The sequence below is a fragment of the Bison bison genome, unplaced genomic scaffold (genome assembly GCF_000754665.1).
Source record: "Bison bison bison isolate TAMUID 2011002044 unplaced genomic scaffold, Bison_UMD1.0 scf7180017864261, whole genome shotgun sequence".
Classification (NCBI taxonomy): domain Eukaryota; kingdom Metazoa; phylum Chordata; class Mammalia; order Artiodactyla; family Bovidae; genus Bison; species Bison bison.
In genome coordinates, this window is record NW_011494833.1 from 99970 (window position 1) to 108833 (window position 8864).

The 8864-nt window shown below is 45.8% G+C and overlaps 1 protein-coding gene across 3 annotated transcripts in view; it reads right to left on the reverse strand.

Annotated features, from left to right (window-relative positions):
* LOC104994580 (tumor necrosis factor receptor superfamily member 10A-like) overlaps nucleotides 1-8864 on the reverse strand; it is a 39061-nt gene that overhangs the window by 8730 nt on the left and 21467 nt on the right. For 2 of the 3 annotated variants that reach the window (XM_010848209.1, XM_010848207.1), the window contains exon 1: nucleotides 3372-3814. The exons of the other annotated variant lie outside the window; for it this stretch is intronic. In XM_010848209.1, the coding sequence (XP_010846511.1) occupies nucleotides 3372-3554 (183 nt within the window). In that variant the 5' untranslated portion in view covers nucleotides 3555-3814. Of the gene's footprint in view, nucleotides 1-3371; nucleotides 3815-8864 lie in introns of those variants that run through there. 3 annotated transcript variants of the gene reach the window in all.

The following is an 8864-nucleotide window of genomic DNA, read 5'->3' on the forward strand; positions in this document are numbered from 1 at the left end:
TGGGAAATATACATTCAAGTGTCCAGTCATGGGATCTGTCATGTCAGCATCTATGTTTCAGATGATACAAGAAACAAAGGGTTTTGTATAGTTTTGTAACTTTAATCTGGGAGTGATTTAAAGTAGAAAGTGACATGAAGAGGAAAAAAAAGAAAGAAAAACAAAGTTAAAGTGGAAACAGCTTATGTTGAGCCCAGTTCAACTGCCTGGATCTAAACAAGATAAAATGCCACCTGTTAAGTATTTGGGGACAGCTAAGCTCATATGTGTCCCCTAATCATCCCTTCCCCAGTTTGGGCCTCCTCCGAGTCACCCCAAATTGGTGGACTCTCCTTTCCCTGCCCTCACAATCCTATGCCTTCCTTTCTTCCCTGGTTCTCCTCTCACAGACTCTCTCCCTCAATGTTTTGCTGCAAACAGTTTCAAACATCCAACAAAGTTCTAAGATTCATTCACTAAACTCTTATATGCTCACCACCTAAGTTCTGTAACCTAGGTGTATCAAATATTTCTTTCTCTATCCATTCCCCTCTGTCCATTCTCCTAAGTGTCTCATTTTTATGATGAAATTCATATCTGCAACTCTTAATACATCGGCATTATGTCAGTAAGTCAAGCTCAGTATTTCTTTACAGTTTACTTCAATGTTAAGATTTCCAAAGAAAGACGTGCACAATCTTAAGGATACCATTCAAAGAGTTTTTTTTTTTGTTTGTTTGTTTTTTTAATGCATACACTTGGGAAATCCAAACCCTCTATCTAGATCATGGAAATTAGCTTGCTTCAAAACATTCCCTCATGCCCCTTCCTCAGTTATCCTAATCTCTAATGTGACTCCAAGAGGGAGTGGCCTTCATCATATGGAGGAAGGTCCCTTCTACCCTGATAAAATGAGACTTTTTTCTGACAGTAAAGACTCTGCCTGCAACGCAGGAGACCCAGGTTCAATCCCTGTGTCAGGAAGATGCCCTGGAGAAGGGAATGGCAATCCACTCCAGTATTCTTGCCTAGAGAATTCCATGGACAGAGGAGCCTGGCAGGCTACAGTCCATGGGGTTGCAAATTGTTGGAACACAATTGAGCAACTAACACTTTCCCCTTTTCATTACAGGGGGTTAAGTGTCAGTTCAAATTCTTTTTCTGCATCTGTTAAGCTGTTCATATAGCTTTTCTCCTTTACACTGGTTTGTGTGTGTGTGTTTTAAATTGTTAATTAGAGGATAGTTACTTTATGTGATGGTTTCTGCCATAGTTTTTAAAGATCTATTTATTTATTTTGGCTGTGCTAGGTCTCTGTTGCTGCACGCAGGCTTTCTCTAGTGTGGCGACTGGAGGATACTCGTGATTCATGTGTAGCCTTTTCACTGTAGTGGCTTCTCTTGTTGTGGAGGATAGACTCTAGGTGCACAGGCTTCAGCAACTTGGAGGCTCAGTAGTTGTAGCACATGGGCTCAGTTGCTCCCAGGCATGTGCGATCCTCCAAGACCAGGGAATGAACTGGTGTCTCTCATATTGCAAAAGTTTCTTAACCACTGGACCACCAGGGAAGCCCCCATACTGTTAATATAGTGAAAAACACTGACTGATTTTCAGATGTTAATCCAACACTTATTCCTGAGATTAACCCCATTTGGTCATGGTATGTTTTCTTCTTTAAATCTTCCTGAATTTAGTTAACTATTTGCTTTGTAAAGGAATTTTGCCTCTGCTTTTAGGAAGGGTATTTAAAAGTATTTTTTCTTCTTTTCAAATGTTTCCGTTAGGTTTAGGTATTAGGGTTATGTTGGCCTTAGAAGAACTAGTGAAGAACTCCTGTTGTCTGAAAGAATTTGTGTAAAGATTTTTGTTAGTTCTTTTATTGTCTGAATTTTGTGCCCTCCCCTATGTCCTAACCTGGGGTCTCCTGGTTATCCACTCCCAGTCTCAGCAATCTCATGGATCCTTGAAACACTCTACTGGAATGGAAGAATCAAAACCATGACACTGTGGTGCCCCATCTTTACTTCTTACACTGGGAAAGTGTTAAAGTTCAGTGTGCAAGTGCGTGCGTGCGTTAGTTGCTCAGTCGTCTCCGACTCTTTGCGATCCCATGGACTGTAGCCCGCCAGGCTTCTCTGTCCTTGGAATTCTCCAGGCAAGAGTACTGGAGTGGATTGCCATTCCCTTCTCCATAGGAACTTCCCAACCCAGGGATCGAACCCTGGTCTCCTGCATCACAGGCAGATCCTTTACCATTTGAGCTCAGTGTGCAAGGGTGCAGGGAAATAGGGCACCCTTGTGGACTCCTGGTGTGAGTTAAAATGGTCCAGTCTTCTTTGGGAGAACAGTTTGTCATTATCTAGGCAAAAGTGTAAAATTATCTAACCCACTGACCCAGCAACTCCACTTCTAAGGAGTTACCCAACAGACAATGCACATGGCTACACTGGATACTTGCCAGGCACCCAGACCCATTCATCAAGTGTGTTCAACATGAGTCCTACCTATTACAAACCGATACTTTAAAAACGAATTCTATACTTCTTGTGAATACAAAATGCTATTTCTTTCCAGATTTTTGGTACTAATTTGGTCAATGAAAGATGCATATTTTCACGATTCCTGTAACTTTGTTAGACCCTCAATTTTTTTTTTATTTGACCCTCTAAGCAGCTTTGAAAAGAGCCTCAAACAATGCAAGAAGGCGGTGCCAAGTGTGCACATTTTTCCCCATGGTGAGTTTCTTAAAAATGCACACTCAGGGACGGGGAAGCCTGGTGGGCTGCGGTCTATGGGGTCGCACAGAGTTGGACACGAGTGAAGCAACTCAGCAGCACCAGCAGTGCTGAAACACACCCAGAGCCTCCAACTCCCCTCTGAAAGAAAGTGGTGAGAATCTGACCCAAGCTGAGTTGATTGGTGGTTTCTATTCATAAAGTGCAAGGAGCTGGAAGCAATTTTGAAGTTGTTCTCCTTTCAGAGAAAAGGAAATGTAAGGGTGCTTAAGGCAGTGGTGGGGGGAAGATGGAGCCTACACTTAATGATTTACAAAGGACACGTTTTAGAAGATACATGCAGTGCAAAATAGCAAAAGAGAGAGAAAAGAGTGAGGAGGGTCGGCAGAGGGAAAAGGGAAGGGAAAGGAAAGAAATGAGATCTGATGCTCCCTGGGCCTGGGGCCAATCCAGAGGTCAGGCTCTCCAAGGAGCCAGATCTTCCAGGCAGCAAGTAGATGCCAGGGATCCGCACTCCTCTAGGGCCCCCCACCAACACGCCGCATATTGGACTTGCCCAGGCGGGTCCTGCAGGGATTTGCCCAGCCAGGCGCGCCCGGGCCTTTTCCGGGCCACCAAGAGCGCCTTTTGGAGCCAGGACTCGCGGCGGGAACTCACCAACAACAAGACACCCAAGACGGTGAAGATGAGAGCCCAGGGGCCCCGGAGTCGAGGCCTGGGGCCCTGGGTGCACCCTGCCCGGGAGCTCGAGGAGGCTGCTGCCCTCTGTCCCCGCTGCCCGGTGCGGTCGGGGAGCGTTCGCTGTCCAGGTTGCCGCGGGGTGACAGCCTCCAGAGCCATCAGAAATGAAAGTGTGTTTTGTGGGGCGCGCGATCACCCCTGCGAGGTGCGCGGAGCGGAGCTCAGCTGTTTAGCTTAGCCTACCTCTACTTGGGATTGCGCCACCCGCGGTAGCGAATGAGCCAGTGCTTGCTGATATAATCATTACCACTTCCAGCCAATCACGCGTGGCTCAGGAGAGGAGCCCGGGCTTTACCAAAAGGGGAATTTCCGCCAGCGAACCGCGTGTGACAAGGTTTTTCATTCAGGGCCAGGCAGGTCTTGCCAGGGCAGTGTCTGTGACTCAGAATCTGCGTTCCAGGCAGGTCCTAATGCCCCACGGGTTGAGAAAATGAATGAATCACCTGTCTTCTAACTACTGCCTTCTGCCCACTCCCAGCTTCTGCTCCTCCCCGCCCCGCCCTTCATTGACCAGGGCCCCAAGGAGGCCAGAGAACATGGACAGCCAAGAAGGAGATCCAAGAGGTGCCCTGTACTGTACTGTAGGGGAGTGATGGGTCAACTAAGAAATCTTGAATTGTTAGAAAAATGAGGAGGTTGCCAGACTCACTTGCACTTTCTGAGATTTAAGTACTTAGGAAATGAGACAGACCTGGTGAACCTTTTTGCCCTGGGCCTATATCATATAAATAGTTAATAATCACTTTACTATAGAATTACAAATAAGTATTTATTTAAAGGCAAAGAATTGTTGTTTAGTTGCTAAGTCATGGCCAACTCTTTTGCAAGCCCATGGACTGTGGCCCGCCAGGCTCCTCTGTCTATGGGATTTCCCATGTAAGAATACTGGAGTGGGTTGCCATTCCCTTCTCCAGGGGATCTTCCCGACCCAAAGATGGAACTCAAGTCTCCTGTGTTGGCAAGTGGATTCTTTACCACTGAGTCACCAGGGAAGCCCCCAAAGGCAAACGATACACACCATATTTTCCTGTTGTGAACTCTACTTTTCAAAGATCTGAAGTATCATTAGCACGGTTTCTAAGTTTACTTTTGTCACTTTTATTTTATAAACCTGAAGTTCTACCCAACAGAACATTTTGGAGTCTGGTGAATAACTCCCCGCCCCAATATAAGTGGCATCCAGGAGAAAGAAGGTGGCCTGGCTGTGACTATGTAGTTGAAACACTTTATTTGCAGATGAATACATCCACCAAGTCCTATTTTTTATGTTCACAACTCTGAATGTCTCTGATTTCACAAACTGGGGTCACCATTCACATTGAGGCAATGCAGCACTTCCTATCATCAGGCTCAGAGAAGGGTCCAAGTCACCCTGGACTGTCCCATCTCCCTAGTTTGCCAGGATCAACAAGTTACCAAATCAGGATTTCCATGGTGCTTCAGTGGTTAATGATCTGCCTTCCAATGCAGGGATCTCAGGTTTGATCCCTGAGAGGGGGAACTAAGATCCCACATGCCTCAAGCTACTGAGCTGGCACACCCCCAGCTACTGAGTCCTGCCCTCCACAACTAGAGAGTGCATGCACTACAAGGAAAGAAACCCACAGGATGGAAGGAAGATCCCCCTGCTGAAACAAAGACCCAAGGCGGACAAATCAATAAATACTGGCTTTTAAATAAAATCTATTTTTAAAAAGGTACCATACCGCCTTTGATGGTACCTAAAAAGCTAGCATTCACTCCTCAGGGTTCCCAGTATCTTCTTCTACTCTTCCTCGCACCTCCCAGAGGGTCTCTGATATGTGTGGGCTCTCCCCACGGACTCCATACTTCTGCTGTTCCCGAGCCCAAGTCTGTCCCCCATACTTCACTGGTGCTGGGCTCTCTATCCTATGAGGGTGTGAGTGCTTATGACAGCAAGGCAAGTACAAATTGTTGTTTTTTTTTAAAGTTTCCATCAAAGTCTGTTACAGCACCTTTCAGATTTAGTCATGCAACATAAAAAGAGAAAGGAACCCTTATTATGAAAACCTCTTCCACTGAAAGGAATAATCTACTCTCAGATGAGCCTGGTTCCAAAAGGAGTTAAATCCCTCTCTGCCTTTGCTTTCTGGACAGGAAGCGCCACAGGCCTGCTTCCTGTCAGAATGTTGCAGACTGGAAACAAGGGTTTCTGTCTTGGGCTGCCGGGCAGCCCTGGGAGGTCTTCTCGAAGTTGCCCCCTCAGAAGCCTGGTGGGGGCCCAGGGTGGGGAAGAGCTTTCGTATGTGTTGTTTGTCACAGCAGTGCCCGGCAGCCAGACCCTGTATTGGATTCTTTTTCTCTTTTTTTAAATTGTGGACCAGAATACCAACATGTCCACTAAGAGCTCTGAATTCTGATCATCCAGAGTCAATAAATCCCTGTGTGACTTGAGGAAAGTTTGGGGTTTTGTTTGTTTGGAAAAAAATTTTTAATTAATTAATTCATTTCTGGCTGTGCCGGGTCTTCATTGCTGCACAGTGGCTGTTCTCTAGTTGCGGAGAGCAGGGGCTACTCTCTGGTCCTGGTGGGTGGGCTTCTCATTGCCCTGGCTTCTCTTGTTGTGGAGTACAGGCTCTAGAGCCCAGGCTTCACAAGTTGTGGTGCAGGAGCTTAGTTGCCCCGAAGCATATGGAATCTTCTCAGAGCAGGGATCGAATCCCTGTCCCTGCTTTGCCAAGCAGATTCTTAACCCCTGGACCACCAGGGAAGTCGGAGAAAGTGTTTGTTTTTTTTTTTTTTTCATTTTATTTTTGGCTGCCTTATGGCATGTGGGAACTTAGTTCCCTGACCAGGGAGCAAACTTGTGCCCCTGCAGTGGAAGCACAGAGTCCTAACCACTGGACCACCGGGGAATCCCCGTGTTTGTTTTGTTTTTAATTTAAAAATTTAAAAAAAAAGGTACACTTTGTCCCTTGACCCCTGAGGCCTGAGGCAGGTCTTTTGTTAACAGTCCAACTAGGGGAGGGGGGAGTCTACGCTGGTCCTGGGGAGGGGAGCTGCCAGACAGAACCCAAGGCAGATTGGATGCAACGGATGACTTGGGCTGGTGGAGGTCCTGTGTACCCCCAGCCTCATCACCTACCATGACACTGAGAACCAAGAGGAAGCAAGAGACATTTTAACCAGCCCCGCAAAACCCTCCTCAGTCCCTGTGCTAAAGCCTGCAGTCATACACTCTCTTGAGTCTGTTAACTCTCAGTTTACATCCAGTCCTTTTTTCTTTTCTTTTTGCCTTTTGATCCTCTTCAGCCATTTCTCCCACCCCACCCCGCTGCCTCCTACTTCTGGCAGCTATCAGTTTGTTCCCTGTATCTCTGAGCTTGGTTTTCTTTTAAGATCTCACATATAATAGAGATTATATTGTAGTTGCTTTCTCTGTCCTGTTTATTTCACTTAGCATAATGCCCTCAAGGCCCATCCATGTTGTCACAGATGTGTCTTCTTCAATGTCTTCTTTTCAATATGCATATCTTTTACCTCCATGGTTAAATCTATTCCTAGAAATTTTATTCTTTTTGATGCAATTGTAAATGACATTATTTCCTTAATTTCTCTTTCTGCTGGTTTATTATTAATGTAAAGAAATACAATGGTTTTTCATGCTGATTTTGTATCCTGTAGCTTTATTGAATTCATTTATTCTAAGAGTTTTTGATGGAGTCTTGAGGGTTTTCTATATATAAAATCATGTATCTGAGAACAGCGACAGTTTTACTTCTTGGTTTCCTATTTGGATGCCTCTTTTCCTTGCCTAATTCCTCTGGCTTGGACTTGTAGTACTACGTGGATAAAAGTTGTGAGTGGGGCATCCTTGTCTTTTTCCTGATCTTAGGGGAAAAGTTTTCAGATTTCCTGTGAATTATGCCACGCAGAGAACTTCCAGATAAGGAAGACACCTCTAGATCAGCAAAGGGTACTTCTTATTGCCCTTTAGTTACAATCAAAAAACATTAAACAAGATTCAAATACCACTAGGCTTCTCTCAGACCTCTCTTGTGAAGGAGTTATGCTTTCAAAAGCCCAGTCACATGTGGGATCCTCCCCTTTAGAGGAAGGACACAAGAAGACACCAGAATGAATCCGCTTTGGAGGGAGCAGTCATTGTAACCGCCATTACTCTTTCTCCTGGGGCAGCTGAGAATGGTATGGGTGACGTCATGTGTCACCCCATCACCTTTTGGGACATCTTTTCATGGGCAGATTTCTCCCTGTCCTTAGCTGCAGTCAAGAGCCAAACAGGACAGTGCTGGAGAGAGATTGCTCATAGGAACCTTTATGTATTATCTGATTGTTGCCATAATGGTATGTTTATTTTCTATAACAGTTAGTGTTAGTTGCAATCTTGCTAAACTCTTTGCAACCCTATGGACTATAGCCTGCCAGGCTCCTCTGTCTATGGGATTTCCCAATCAAGAATACTGGAGTGGGTTGCCTTTCCCTCCTCCAGGGGATCTTCCTGACGCAAGCATTGAACCCAGGTCTCCTGCATTGCAGGCAGATTCTTTACCATCTAAGCCACCAGGGAAGCCAGGAAATGCAGGTCCCTGCTTTCCGCTACAGACCAGGGCATACAGGATGGGGGTGAGCTTTGTCTGGACCACTTCCCTCCCACGGGGTCTTCCCTCCCTACGGTGATGACATTCCCCCTCTGAAGATCTCATGCTCCCTCTGAAGGTGTGAATACTCTGCCACGGTCTGCCCTCATTCACCTGCAGAATTCTGAAGAGCTCTGTACAGACCTGCCCCTGTCCCGGCCCCAACATAAAACACTCTGACTTCTCAACTCCAGTCCTGGGCCTGACTTTTCTCCATCATGGGGCAGAACAAGTACATGGAATCAGTTGTGAGCAACCCTGACATCATAGCTCCCCCAATCTCCAGACCGAAATGAACAAACTGTTGGTAAGAACCAAAAGAGTGCATGGGTATTTTATGTGTGTGTGTGTGTGTGTGTGTAGGAAAAAATACCCCTCTAGGTTAACCCAGATATTCTATTTCTTCTAGGAAGCCCCATGTTCTAGTAAGAACATCATCAAGAATCTAATATAATCTATTTTCAAATATATTCACAAGTTCTTGGCTCTCAGGATGCTGGTGATTGAGGTTTTTGGGAGAAAGGATGGTTGAAGGGCTCCAACATAACAACAGATACATGCCATCTTGGGAATGCACTTATCTTCTCAGGGTTATCTTCCTAACTGTTAGAGAGCCCCACAGGAGATGTAGTGTCCATGTTGGGGTGGGGAGATTGGGGAAAAAGTGAAATGTCAGGAAAAAAGGTACAGAGCTGGACGATGGGAGTTTCCTATTGTGAGCTGTCACAGGACATCTGGTGCTGGTTTGGAGGACAGTGGGGATAACTGAGCAGGAGCAGACTGTGGAGCA